Consider the following 15039-nt stretch of genomic DNA (forward strand, 5'->3'; position numbering starts at 1 on the left):
CCAGGACTAGTGGACATATCAGCATACACACAGGTCAGCCACTCACTCTGGACTGCAGTGTAGGAGCAGAGGGGCAAACAAGTCCCCTTCTCCAGGCTTGACTTAGTGGCCATAGCTGGACACCCAGTGCCATTTGAAATGCTCTGCAGCACCTGGGGCATCTGCACAAGAGACATTGAGACAACTGGATCCTGACCTGCTGTGCAGGTAAGCACCCTCACAGTCATGCAGTGGCTTTTCAGGTGCCCTGAGGAGCCCAGCTGCTGCTCCAGGTGTGCATGGGTGCTGCTTCAGAGCCAGCAGGCTCACCTAGCTGCCTTGGCTCTCCCAGCTGGGAGCAACCTGGTTAGAAGAGGAAAACTGCTGTACAGAAAAATTTGTTGGTTGAAAATCATGAGCGAGAAAGGTCTGCCAGCCTGGGATTGTGAGGCTGAGGACTAGGCCTGGGAACTGCAAGCATCCTTGAAAAATGCAGCCAAAGACCTAGAAACCAGAGACATCCCAAGGTACCAGGAAGAACTGCAAACCCAAGAGACTGTAATAACAATTTACTGTCTGAGAAAATGGAAAACAACACAGAGATATAAAAGTGATGCAAAAACAAATCAGAAAACAGAATCATCTATTGCCTGTTATAGGTGAAAAATGGAAATTAACATCATTTATTAGATTCTTAAAGCAGCATCTCCTACACACACTTACGGTCTCTCTGTTATAAAACAGACTAAAGTTGTTTCCCTCTGAGAACTTCCCAGGTGAATCCCACATGAACTGTCCATTCTCTTGGACTCAGTGGGAATGCTGGCTGACTCCACACTGCATCAGGGATCTGTTTTGAAGGGAAACTGTCTCTTGTCTTACTACTTGGATTTTTCTTCCCCTCTTTTAGGGATGGCTGGGGTGTCCCCTCCTGGATGTTTGTTCCTCCCTTTTGGGCTGGTTTGGCTTCTTCTTAAGTCTGGCTAATTTGCTGAATGTAAATATAATATATATTAAGCATATTTGGTGTTATATTATTGTTGATCAGTTTGTTTCAGTGGCAAGCTCCAGTAATTGCAGTAGTACACACCTACTTGGCTGTTGCTGTCATTTGGTGTACTACCATACTGCTTGATGCTAGTGTTGATTGGCACCATACTATTGACTGATATTATTGATTGCTGATAACAATTGTAATAGCTTGACATTCGTATTCATTCATATTCATTCATACTCATTCCTATTCACTTTATTGATCTTCATATTGGCTGTAATAACTATTGGTATACTTGCTAGCAGTTATCTTTGTGGTAATCTGAAATGAAGTAGAAAATTTTAGAGGATAAAGCCTTTGTGTCCTTGAGTGTTATGGAAACTTAGGAACCCACAGTCATGACCTCTGCACAGCCACAGGCCAGGCAACCCTTCAGGTTGTGACCTATAGAATCACACTTTGAACCAAGTCCTTGGTGTCACAAAACAGGGATCAATTTTTGGCATATCAAATTCTCTCATCTGTGGCACAACTTATTTGCTCTTCAGAATTTGGACTAATTTTTTTTTCCTTGAAATGTAGATGTTTTTATTTTTGGTACTGTTAGCCATACAATCAAAATGAAAACATATTCAGTTGCTAGTCAGACATCTGATTTATCATCACTTCTTGTCAGGCACTTTGATTACAACAAAAGACTGTGAAGCTAATTGTAAAAAAGCAAGTTGTTGTCTTTGTTATAAAATGGAAACAATAAAAATGGCTCCAGTGTCACATGGTGCAGCTTATTGTGAAGGTGGTTTGATAGCCTGGGTGTAACAAACATTCCAGTTGGCTGATATGAAAGCAAGGATCAGCCCAGGGCTCAGAAAACAAAGCATATTTCAACTGCAATCAGGCGTTTGTCAGAAAGGCAGTCTCGCAGTTTCCAACTGATTTTACAATAATTTGTTTGTGCCATGTGTCAACAGTTTTATTTAAAGCACACAATGAAAAATACCAACATGCTGTTTTCCTCTTAATGACAACTTGCTGCACCACAAATTTTAGTTTTTAAGTCGTAACATTCTCACATTACACTTACAGATTTTTTTTCTGTTGTATTATGTTCCCTTGTGTTATCACAGTCCATCTTTAAAGTGTACACTTAGAAAACCCTTCTGTATAAGCAATCTAACAGTTATAAGCCAGGAAAATGCTTTATACAAATAAGTTATATTTTTAACTTTTCTTGTCAATAAAGCAACTGATAAGACTGCAATTAGAGTAACAACATCTTCCTTTCACAGTGTATCTAAATGTATGTGTTCCCATTCTTACCAATAGAAATTGCCTATTCCTCATAAGTTTATTAATTGCCTATATTGTTACTGAAAATTTTCATTGAGACAAGTATGTCTTTTGCATGGCAAAACTTATTTGGTATTAACCAAATCTCTCACACCAGCTGTATAGAATTGCATGTATTTTCCTTTATTCTTTAGGGAACTTCTGGGAACAGAGCTCTGCGCAGGGTCACACTTGCAAATGAGCACCAGCAACTCATTTCTTGACAAGGTTGTGGGTTTGATCCCCATACAGGCCATTCACTTAAAAGTTGGACTCTGTGATCCTTATGGTCCATTCCAACTCAGAATATTCTGTGATTCTGTGATGTTTCACCCTTTTTACCCAGCAGGTATTTCAGAATGTTTCCTTTTCTTTATTGTTGCCACCAGCAATGAGATTTTTAAAGATTCACAGTTGAGCTTTTATGTACTGTTCACATCTGTGCATCTTCTTTGGTGCTCTGATAGTCATTCAGTTATGGATAAGAAAAGAGAAACTAAAAGAAACAAGAGATCTTCCTCTTTCAAGAAGAAGCCAAAGTATAAATCTGTGCATTACAATGTGCTTATACTCATTACAATGAGTACTTATACAAAGAAAATCTTTGACAAAAGAGAGGATTAATTGTAAAAAGGTCAAGAATCTATAGTAGGACTACTGGTTCCAATTGCATTCTCTGAGCAGGTGAATTCAGACTTTGAAAAAGATCTCCCAGCTTGGCTAAACAGTTAAAACGGACTGAAAATTCAGTTCAACTGAGAATTGAAGTTACAGACAATTGAAAATTGGTACTTGCTTTCCATCAGAAAGATGATGAAAATCTCAGTACTGGAACATAAGCAAAGCTGCTTATGGAAAGGGATATGTTCAAGTAGGTGCTTCTTTCCAGCACATTTTTCTCAAACATCCTTGAGGACTCGGAAAAAAATCTTACTTTGCTTATGGCTCTAAGTGGCTCCATTTTAGCTTTTCCATAGACTACAGCACCTCCCATCCTTGTGTGTGGCACAAAAAAAACCTTTGGAGTATACACAGGATTTCATTGAACAGCCATTCCCAGGAAATATTATCCTTATAGAGTAATCGAGTCTCAGAAAATGCCATGTGCTGGTATGGTAAGTGAATGGCGATGTTGAGGATCAGTCTAACACTCTCATGTTGGTTTTAGTTAGACATTGATGTTTGCCTGCTCATGGATTTAGTTCTTATATTTTATTTTTCCAAATATAAATCCTTGAGAGTAACTTCTGTAGCAGAAGTCCCTCTGAATGCAAGAAGGTATGCATGCTCATACAACTATTTGTGTGACTGCTGGGTTTGCAACTAGAATTACCAAGCCCAGCTGCTAAGGAAAAACTGCTCCCAAACCCAGTATGATTTGGTAAGAGTTAGAACTGTGAGATAAACTAATCTAGGTTTCAGGATAATATAAATGTTCTTACTCAGTCATTTCATTCATTGCATCTTTTTTTCCTGCAAGAACTGCCATTTAAAAATCTCAACACAAAGCCCTTTTTGAGACCTCACTGAGCTTGGTTGATGCTAATTTTGACTGCTTCCCTCTTTGAAGGATTCAAGTTTACTGGACTCTTGACTGATCCACAGATGATCTTGCAGGTTAACTTCAAGAAGATCATGATCTCGTCTTGGTTAAGAACTAAACACAACATCTTCCTTTCAGCACAACTTTCCAACAGTAAGTTCCTCCCTCACAATCTCTAACACACTCTCCCATACAACTAACAGTCAGGAATAAACAAGAAAACAAACCCTTGCAAACTGCTTCTCTCACAGACTGAAGAAAGGCTCTTTCTCAGATCTGAATTTGAAGCACAGCTATTTGAAGTACAAAATGCATGGGCGTTTTATACAGAAATTTGAGGATAACAGCTTACATTAATTTGTGTTGTTTGGGTTTTCTTTTTCTATTACTAATATAGCATTAAAGAAGATCCCTAGTGCTTTAACAGTCTGCATCTCAGACAGTTGGAAGTCCTCTGCTCTACTTAATATTACCGCATACAGTACTTCCTTGCACTTTAAAACTTCTTTTTGGTACACACAGTATTTCAAGTTCAACTGAGATGTCATTATTAAACATGTAGAGATTGAATATATGGTACCAGACAATTAAAGAACACCATCCCATAAAACAGAACATACAAGTAATTTTCACAGTTCTAACAAAAGAAGGTCACACATAAAATGTCACAAATAGCTCAGTACATAGCATGATTCAACATAATATTAAGTCCAGCTAATAGTGTCACATATTAAGGGCCAAATCCTGGCTCAATGTGCAGTTGAAGCCTAAACAGATGTTTAGAGAAAATAATGTAAAGCCAAACTGCAGTGCTCTATTGGTAACAATACAATTTGTTAATCTACCTAAGATTTTTGGCCTGAAATATGTACCTAACTTGTGCTACAGAAGGAACACATGGCCAGTGGTATTTGGCTCCTGTCCTAGGACATGTCTTCACGGATTTGTCATGGCCAAGGGCACTGGAGGCAGAGCAGCAGTCTTCCTTCTGGCTATGACACTTTCATCTACTGTTCTGCCAGAATTTGGCCAAGAGTTCAAAATCCTGTACATCTTATTCAGCAGTCCCACTGAAGTCAGTGGAACCTTTTTTGTGAGTAAGATGAAAAGGATTTGGCCCCCAAAGTTTTTAACCCTTTAAGTAGTAAGAGAGAGGTTTCATTGCACTTAGCCCATCATTCATAAATAATTTACTACTCAAAAGCAAGATGGTTGTTGATGTACATGAAGTGCGAGATCATAAACAGGAAAGCATGCAGCAATGTCTGAATATTCATGGCATTTTGGAACTGAATTCCTAAAGGGAAAAAGAGACACTTTTATATGGCAATTCCATCCAATATCCGTTTGAGGCCATAATAGTTGTTTTTTCAATTCATAAATGCAACCTCATGGATATGTTATAAATACTACAAAACTACACCATGAATACAGTTACAATTGAATTTGTACAGGTGTCTTCATTGGACTGGATGGATTAAAAAAATTACAAAAGAATATTGGAATAGATGGTTCTTTCTAAAGAACTTCCTAAATGCATTCATATGGAACATGTGGTCATGACTTGGGAAAAGAGAATTTTTTTCTCTCCTTCAGTAAAAGCTTTTGGTGACTGGAAGGAGCAAGAACAGAATTTTCATACTTAAAGTAAGACTACTCTGTTACACTGTTCCACATTTGTTATTATTTGAATTATTCAGAGTACAGAACAACTACATGCCAATTAAATGAATCAAAATTATAAGACAGTGCTACTCTGACCACAAGTCATTGGTGGCAGTATATTCTAATAATATTCAGCACTCAAAAATACAATTTGAAACCTAAAATTGTGTATTTGGGATGCAAAGATGAACTCTAAGTTAGAACTGGAAAACAGGACTGAGTACCATGGAGTTTAATCCCAACCAACAGAGTGAATAACTTCATCTCTAATACAATGTCACGCTCATGCTGATCCTCAATATGCAGCTTTAACAAAGCTACAAAGAGCTTGGGTCCTGAAAATGCTTGTCTCGACAACATCTGCACTGACAGACAATTTTATAGTGTTCCCTTTTTGCAAATGAGATAAAAATTTGTCTGCCTTATAAGCGTTGCTAAGAGTATGGCTTCTCATTGGCACTGAAGCCTGGAGGTGTCAATGATAATCTGAGGAAACTGAATGTGAAGCATCCATTAATAGGTTAAGGTGAGTGCCCTTCTGGTTATAATAAGTAATTTTAATTCCTTGTATTCTGTCTTTCCTCCCCAAAAGAAGGATGAAGACATTTCATGCTGATGTAGAAATTTTGTGCTGACAGCAGTCCTTCAGCATCAAATCTTCACAGGACATGATGGGCTGCATATCCCTTTGGCTATGGGAATAGGATCAGGTTTCATGCTTAATTCCCTCGCCTCATGCTGAAATCAGGAAGAAAAGTTCCTGGAGGCAAACTAAGTTGAGTGAAGACTCCTGGGAAAACTTGAACACAAAGAGCATTAGTCTAGCCTTTGGAATACTATGAATGAAATCTCCATAGAAAGGACTCTAATGAAGGCTTCAGAAGGAGATGCATTAGGTAACCCAGGAGAAGGTTACTGTGGGTGTTGTGCCTATACCTGGCAAGAAGGGTGTTAAGGTATCTCTTTATTTCTAAAACTCTCTAAGGGAGTTTTCCCATGATTTCCTGTTTTCCGCACAAATTCTGAAGGGCAGATCCTGAAGTCTTTATTCAATCTTTGTTCCTCATTCCACTGGTTATTTGCTGGGGTAATGTAAGGGAGTTTGCTCTGTGCATCTTCCCCATGTTCACATGCCATTAGCCCTAGATGTCTCCCGGCATGAACTCAGCTTCCAGGTTTTTCCACCTGGAATGAGAGGGGTGTCTCCCTGGCATGAGGAGGAGGATGAGGTGATGTTGCCTGGTGTATACAGAGGTCAGGAGAGCCATCTGGCACCCAAAGTAGCCCCTTGGGGCTGGCCCATAGTGCTTATGGGAGCTACACTATTTCGTGGCTCCAGATCTTGAAAGCCATGTCACAGGATTTGATACAGGAATTAAAGGGTCTCATGGCAGAAGATGAGGAACTCTTTCTACCTTCTGAAGGAGAAAATGCTTTGAGAAGTTTTTGTGAATAACGCTGCACCAAAAGGAAAGTATGCACATGCTATGTGTGGTATTTTTTGTTTGCCTTTTTTTCTCCCCTTCTGTTTGTGAAAATAGAAAATACTTAGAAAAGAACAAAACTGATCAATGTTATGATGACATGGCACATTTCTGATCTATGTTGAGATTTATTACTAGTCATATTTGACTTTCATTTTGGGTTCTGAAAGTGTTTAAAAATTAGTATTAAAAAACCTCAAACTTCTGAAGCAAGTTTATCTCAATTTTACAGGTAAGGAAACCAAGGAATAGAGAAATGAAATGATTTGCCACAAACAGTATAGTATGTCAGTGGCAAAGTCATGAAGAGAATGAAATTCATGGTTATGGGTTAACTCTCTTTTCCTGCTAAGAAAATCGATCTTATCCCTAATGTGCTGTTTCATGCCCCCTGTACTAAAGTTCATGAAAACTGGCCAGTTTGCACTGTTACAAAGCACATTTGCAAAGCCAATGGTTTTTTTTTCTATATAAGCACAAAAATTCTACTTAAAGGGTTAATTATATTGCCATGCTGGTAAACATTTTTACTTATTGCTGGTTAGACCTGTCTTTAGATACTGACTGGGACAGAAGAGACTGAGCTGGCCCTGGACTCCCTTGTCTTGGTGTTGGGCATGGATATAGTACAACAAGATACACCCACAGTGGCCTCAGGCAGCTCATCTTCCTCTGTCCATTCATTGAGATCTGGGTTATAGCACTGAATGCATTTCTTGTACTTTTTCTCTATTTCATTCCAGCCACCCACTAAGTAAATTTTCCCGTTGAGGGTGGAGGCGCCAGCCGTGCTAACTCCGGTTTGAAGCGGCGCCACGTAATTCCACTGGCCCGTGTACGGGCTGTAACGCTCCACAGGGAGAACATCGACCCTCTCCGCTCGCCCCCCCAGCTGAGACCCACCCATGACATAGACCCTCTCCAGAAGGGACACTGCGCAGTGCCAGCCCCTCGGGGTGCTGAGGCTGGCCTTGTCCTGCCAGCTGTCTTTGCTGGGGTCGTACATGCACACTGAGCGAGAGTAAGCGTTATTGATGTAACCTCCCGTGACCAGGATCTGGCCATCCACCACGGCGCTGGCGTGGCAGCACCGTGGCACCTCCAGCGGGGCCTTCATCTGCCACTGGTTAGTTGCAGGCACGTAGCACTCGACAGAGGAGAGGCAGCCCTCGGAGTTGCGGCCTCCCACGGCGAAGAGGAGCCCATTGAACACGCTCAGGCTGAAGTGCGTGCGCCGCTGATTCATGTTCGCCAGGTGAATCCAGCTATTGAAACGAGGGTCATATCTGAAAGGATTCAGAAAAGAAGGTAAGTCTTACTTACTGCTCTGCTAAATTATACAGGACTCCTATGCCACTGCTGCAAGAGCAAAGTTGATAGAATTTTAGTTAGTTATTTAGCCTACTAAAAGTCAGCATAATGAAACTGGTATTCCTGATTCAATTTCAAAATAAATTTAGCTTTAGATTGCAGAAAAAATATTTTTGTATCATTCAAACCTGGTATTATTTTAAAGAAGTAAATCTGATTCTTCTGTAATTTCATTTTGTAGAATAATCTCATTAGAATACTGGGAAGAGATAATTTCAAGATGCAACAGAAATTTTAGAAGTTCTTTTGCAATTTACACCCACAGCAAAGATATCTAAATTTACTCAGAGAGTTTTTAAAAACTTTAGGTTGTGATTTATACTTGTACCCTCTTCGTGCTTTCTAAATGGTGAGTATGCCTTCCTTGCCACTCCCATGGAGTAAGTTTTTTGTGGAAAGAGCATCTGTGCTTCCTAACACCTTTGCTATCTGAAATAACATTCTTTGTCCTTGGCATTTAAATGGCCTACTTTGCAATAAGAAATGGCAAATTATGACTCCTGAAGATGCTGCGTGAAGTACATTAGTGGACCCACACACTTCTGTTGCATGCTGAGGGGACCAGAGAACCACATGAGAAAAAGACTATGGGAAAGTAAATACTAATTATCATTCAGCATTCAGCATTGTCATCTGCAAGTCCACAGACATACTGATGTGACTTGACATGCTCAAGGTCAAAGGCACGAGGATTCATTCCCCCACCTCCTTCCTGCAACCAAGGTCAGCACTGAGGACACAACTTCTTGTGACAGCGTGAGGCATAGCTTAAGGGCAGAAGGTCAAGAGAGCAGGTATTTTTCTGACAAAGTAGATTACGCAATAAAATTGATTTAGAGAATGTTCCTCATTCATTAACTCCTGGTGTCCTCAGGAGAAGCAGACTGTTCCTTCTGGGAGCAGAAAAGGAAGCACTGGTGGGACTGTGGCTGTGTAATGCCATTGCATGTCCATAGTGTGTTAGTAGATAAAAGGCAGATAAAAATTTTCCCACCTCCAGCCTTTGCTTCAAGCTGCTGTGCACTGCCAGCCTTTAGGCTGAACTATTTAAAAACATGTGACATTGCATGTTAGTGCATGCACTCTTCTGACCTTGTTATCACCAGTGCAGTCTCAGATGACTATAGATAGGAACTGCAAAATTGTAGAAGCAAGGTTTTATTTGGGGTACACTGTAAAAGACAGCCTTCAAGCAATGGTACCATTGTTTTTTAACTCCTGATGATAATAATTAAAAAAAGAGGACGTGAAATTCAATACAAAAGCTGTTGAAAATATGGTGAATGAACAGAAAATGAAGGCTATATCTAAAAGATGTTTTTCCAAATTTTCTGTGAGGCATCAAAAGGTTTTGAAAATTTGAGAAATCTTCTTAGATCATCCCATGACTTCCTATTTATGTTCCTATCTATTTCCTTCACTTGGAATAAATTTTCTTCAGTTTTTCCTCACTTCTCAGTGTGCATGTGTAACCATGGTGAAATTTTTTGCATAACTTCAGTTGTATATTTCTGTTCATTCAAAGTTTAATATAGAATAGCATCTATACCTCCCCTATATTGTCCCCTTTTTCTTTATCCAAGTGGTTCATGTTGCATGACACAAGCCAGCTTAGTCTATCTACCTGCCTTCTGTGGAACAGATACCTACATCCCTTTTACAGAAATAGCAGTTACCTGCAGAAATTGCTGACTGCATGCTTGGCTTGGTTCCTGGCATCATTCTGGTCTTCCCCACCAGCCACATAGAGAAATCCATCCATCACTGTGACACACTGATTAAAACTTTTAGCAGGCATTTCACTTAGCTTCTTCCATCCGTTTTCAGGATCTCTGTACAAGATGTCTCTGCTAAGAGACTTTTCTGTTAAAGCAGGGCGTCCCCCAACAGTGACTAAGACTCTGAAACCTCCACGGATCCTTGTTCTTCTGGACTGAAGTGTATTCTGGTGATAGGGAAGCAAGTGATAGTTCATGGCATCCACTAGGAGCTTGTGGCAGTCTGCATCTTGCATCATTCTTGGCACAGTTTGAACATAATTGACAAGGTCTTGGGCTGAGATGGTACCAAAACGGATATTACTTAAGAGGTTGGCAGCAAACTTTACTCTTTTTTGGTCAAATTCCAGCCATTTTATTGCAATCTGGAATGCAACAATTTCAGAAGGCAACTGTAAGTCATCATCTGCAAGAAGTTCATTAATCTGATCAAAAGTAAGTTTTAGGAACTGATCAGTTTCTGAAAATTCAATGAAGTTGTCCCTAATAAATTTGTGCGCTGCTTCCTTGGTTGCTTTTAGTCCGTATGTTTCTGCAATATTGGCAATGTACATGCAGTTCTCAACACTGATTTCTTGGACTAGAAAATCACAGCACATCTTTGTAAGGGTGTGAATCTGTAGATAAATGGCTGTGGAAATAATACTACCTATTGTGTAAAGTGAGAGAGTAAGTTTTCCAGTGTAAGCATAGGCGATAACAGTAGCTAGACCCACTGGGGACACATCATTGAGGTCCACTCTTTGAGTGGATGGATCTTTCTTTAAGATGTTGTGGAAGTATTCACTGCCTGAAGCCATCACTACCTTATGAACATTGAAAGATTTGGTTTTGGTACTGATAGTCAAGTCACAAAGGAAATTTTCTTGTCTCATTTTGCTTAGACCTTCCAAGAGGTTTGGGCAGTATGATGGGTCAGAAACCTCAGATGAGATGCAGCTGAAACCATTTCCTCCTTCCAAGAGTCCATTCAAGCCATTTAGTTTACTGAGGGGGCTGTCTTCCACAATGATAGTTGTTTCGTTGATATCTGCTTTGTTCTTTTTCACATTCTTCTTCTTAGGGGCCATGACTGCAATGAAATATTACAGCCAAGCACTTGCTAAAAATAAAATTAAACACCACAGTTGTGAAATTTAATAGCTAAGTGATTATGCAACAAATCTAACCTTTGTCAACGCGTATAATGCCACAAAACCAAACACACAGGATAATCTGTCTTCCTAAGTTCTAGGTTGCAGCATGGCTCCTTATTAGTAACAATCAATACTCCAACTGTGAAGAATATACCTACAAGTAATTCAGTAATTCCTTTTTGTTTTAAATAACAAGATCATAAAACAACATTCACCTATTATCACCACATTCAGAGAGTTAAATTCTCTAAATGGGTTTGCCAGAGTTTGTCATTAGAGAATGGCAAATCCATTCTCTCAATGGGTTTGTCAAATTTAACATTCTGGCAAACCCATTTAGAGAATTTATCTTTATATAATAAAGTTATATATTTATTTAGAATTTAACTTTATATAACAAATTTATACATTTATTTAAATTAGACAGGTTCTAGACCTGAATTCATTAGCCTGAAGCATAGGAAAAATATGGGCCCCCAACTTCATTCATCCTTACTCCAGAGCTACAGACTTACAGGTGAGTTCAGAACTTGAGCAAAAAAAACTTGGGAAAAAATCTTTAAGAAACAAAAGCCAGATGAGACATAAAGAAAAAGAGGATTGTAATACGATGTCATATTCATTTTAGATTTAGGTCCTGCTTGAAACTGCTTCCAGGTTTTTGTAACTTTTGGTTTTATAGATTGATAGTGTTCTATTTCCTGTGTCAGATGTGCAAATACTTTCTGCTTATAGCATAGCTGGATCACTTTTCAGTATCAGTAACTTGAAATCACACTTCTAGGATTTTGTTGAGATTTAGGGAGAAGATGTCTAACTTCTGTTTGAAAAAATATCACACAAACTCTATCAGGATGTGTTATTTTAAACAAGTTCTGCACATGAGAAGGTAAGAATCAGTCCCATTGTTATGTTAGAACACAAATTTAAATTATATATATCAGCTCTAGGCAAGCTCTCAATGAAATAAAGAGCCACTTTTTTGTCAGATGCAATGTGAGACAGTCCCTAGTAACAAAGGAGTTACTTTGAAAAAATATATGAATGTACAAATATACTTGAAGGAAAGCACTGATCTTCAATAACACAATTTAAACAGAATTGTGGAGATCAGCATTCAAATAGATTCAAACACAGCATTTATCTCCAGTGTTGATTTTAAAACAATTTACACATGCTAATTTTCCTTGTGATCCTTGCAGTCATAAAAACTTGAACATGAAAAAATGATGTCAATTAATTATAAATCAAATGACTGGTTTATTGTAGATAATTAAATAAAAAAACTTCAGTAATATTTCAATCTAGAATCTCAGCACACCACTTCTTCCTTAAGCACAGAGCATGTAACAAAATGGTGATTTAATTATAGAAAGGAATGGCTGCTGCCTGTGAGCGCCAGCAGTTTTTTGCTGCTGCTGGGTGCCGGCCATGTGCAGACCAGGCGAGGGAGAGGGCCATGTGTGCCCGGAGTGTCAGTGTCAGCCTGCGCTGACGCGAGCTGCGATCCCTGAGATGCCGCCGTGCCAGCGCAGGGGTCAGCTGCTGCCCGACTCCCCCGCCCTGGCCGCATTCCAGGGCTGCATCTGTTGAGACCTATCAGAGTCACCTCCCAGAATAGCAACCTCCCAGCAGCTTGCCATTTTAAGACAGGTTCAGTTGAAGGTATAGCTGGTGTTTTAGTATACTTGGCTGTTTAACACAACTTTTGTTGCAAAAACACTATGATGTTGCAAGTGTCGCATATGTTTGTTGGCATGAAAAAGAAGCAAAACAAAACTTTTGGATAACTTTGTATTTTACACAGTTACAGCTTTGCATATTAATAGCCACAATTTTAAAGCTGGGAAGGGCATATTCTTTCAGCAGCCTTATCTGTTGTTCTAAAAAATTTTAGAGACTTGTAACTTAAAATTTTTAATACATGTAGCACTTAATGTTTATTATCTCATTGCATCATTGCAGAGCTCATTTAAACACAACATTTTAAGCTCTCTGTTCAAAAATGCTCACTATCCAAAGTTTTTTCCTGAGAAATGCTTTTTCATCAGCAGAAATTTCACGAGATAGCTTAGTGTACAAGCACTGTGACGGGACATGCAAACCTACTGAAACAAATCAAACAAACCTATAATAAAACCAAGTTACTGAACTTTGAAAACACTGAGCGATTTGGTTTTCTATGATTGTTTGCTTTCCCCTACTTTATTTTAGCTTAAGTACTAGTCATGCTAAAGGACACTTGGGGTCCCAAAACAATGCATTATACCAACCAGCCTCCCCCCTGCTTTAAAATGCCACCTTCTAAAAACTATCAAAGTGAGGAGTTAAAAACTTCTTACCCTCCTCAGAAAGATACTGTTCCAGAGCTGTCCGTGAAAATGCCTCTTCCTTGGAAAACGTGAACACAAAAAGAGAGGAATTGTGGGGAAAAAGAGTGAGAACGATCAGAGGCCACTTAAGTCCCAGCTCACCGGTTTTCAGTGAGGCACTTGGCTGTCACAGCGAGCAAGAGAGACCGGAGTCTGTGCTCGGGTGCTCTTCCCAGTGACCCCTCCTCTCCATGCCTTGCTCCCTGCCTCTGCCCAGCCACAGGAGCTCAGCTTCCCTGCGCTGCCTGGCCGCTGGAAATCAGGAGGACAAGCCTGGACCCTGCAAATGCACAGGTCCATGGCAGGAAAAGGAGGGGAAGGTGAAGATAACTACAGCAGGTTGTTCACCAGTAGGGTGAACACTGGGAAAGCCCTATGGTTAGGGAAGGGCACAAGTTTAGACTGGACATAAGGAAGACACTTTATGATGAGGGTGGTGAGGCACTGGAACAGGGAACACAGAGAAGGTGTGGATGCCCCATTCCTGGAAGTGTTCAAGGCCAGGTTGGACAGACCTTTAAAAATCTTTGTTTAGCAGAAGATGTCCCATGGCAGGGGGGTTGGAGCTACATGGTCTTTGAAGGTCCTATCTATGATTATTATTATTCTATGACCTAAAATAACCCACAGAAAACACCATGAAAATTCTGGCACTTTACACTTTCTTAGATTTTCCATGCTTAACTCCAGGCAGAGGAAAGGAGACCAGCTGATGGGGATTCAGTCATGTTCTGTTTTATGGAGTTAGGTCACTGCTTCCATAAAGACCTGCCTCAGCTTTCAAAGATTATGTCTCACATCCCAATATATTTTCACAGATGTGAACTTTGATCTTCTGTCTCTCATGTGTGTATCCTGACTTGGGGCTTATACCACACACTGGAATAATTTGTCTCCGCATCCTTGCCAGGCAACCTCAGGAATAACATAAAGCCAAATTGCCACATCCCAGGAGAATTTCATCCCACAGGAGAGATAAAAAGAGTGCAAGGGTCTGCATGGGAGGGGAAGAGTACTGGGGGAAGTGGAAATCTGAGAACAGGAAGATTTCCTCTTGGCTGTGCTTTGTATAATGCTTAATCATACAGATTTATTTGGCTACCTTCAGGCTCAGATGGGCTTTTACAACATCTGCTGCAAAGTAACACTTGTCATTTTGAACAAAAGGGCATCACTGTATGGGTGGAGCTACATCACAAGGAAAGAATGAAAAAACAGAATAGAAAATTAGAGTCAGTCAAATGTGCGAAATGAGAGTGGACAAGAGGGACATAAGGCTCAGCCCTCTCAATAGCAACAAGGTAACCAGCTTTCCTTTTGAAAAATAGGGCCACAGCTACAAAAAACTAAGGACAAAGCCTCATTTTCATAGAATCATGGAATACCAG

The 15039-nt window shown here is 39.8% G+C and overlaps 1 protein-coding gene across 1 annotated transcript; it reads right to left on the bottom strand.

Moving 5' to 3' along the window:
- Positions 1 to 533: 533 nt before the first annotated feature.
- KLHL31 (kelch like family member 31) lies at positions 534 to 13845 on the bottom strand. The gene is made up of 3 exons (XM_005486002.3): positions 13622 to 13845; positions 10042 to 11245; positions 534 to 8280 (listed from the first exon to the last, which is right to left on the bottom strand). The coding sequence occupies exons 2-3, from the start codon at positions 11211 to 11213 to the stop codon at positions 7548 to 7550; spliced, it is 1905 nt and encodes a 634-aa protein (XP_005486059.1). The 5' UTR covers positions 11214 to 11245; positions 13622 to 13845; the 3' UTR covers positions 534 to 7547.
- Between the last annotated feature and the right edge of the window lie 1194 nt (positions 13846 to 15039).

Source organism: Zonotrichia albicollis, chromosome 3 (assembly GCF_047830755.1).
Source record: "Zonotrichia albicollis isolate bZonAlb1 chromosome 3, bZonAlb1.hap1, whole genome shotgun sequence".
NCBI classification, from domain to species: Eukaryota; Metazoa; Chordata; class Aves; order Passeriformes; family Passerellidae; genus Zonotrichia; species Zonotrichia albicollis.

What these genes read in the sequence shown, in the direction of transcription:
- KLHL31 (XM_005486002.3), bottom strand. Translation starts at nt 11,213, where the DNA reads ATGGCCCCTAAGAAGAAGAATGTGAAAAAGAACAAAGCAGATATCAAC. An exon ending in GCAGTCAGCAATTTCTGCAG is followed by an intron (nt 8,281 to 10,041) that starts GTAACTGCTATT and finishes GAATCCTTTCAG; the next exon opens with ATATGACCCTCGTTTCAATA.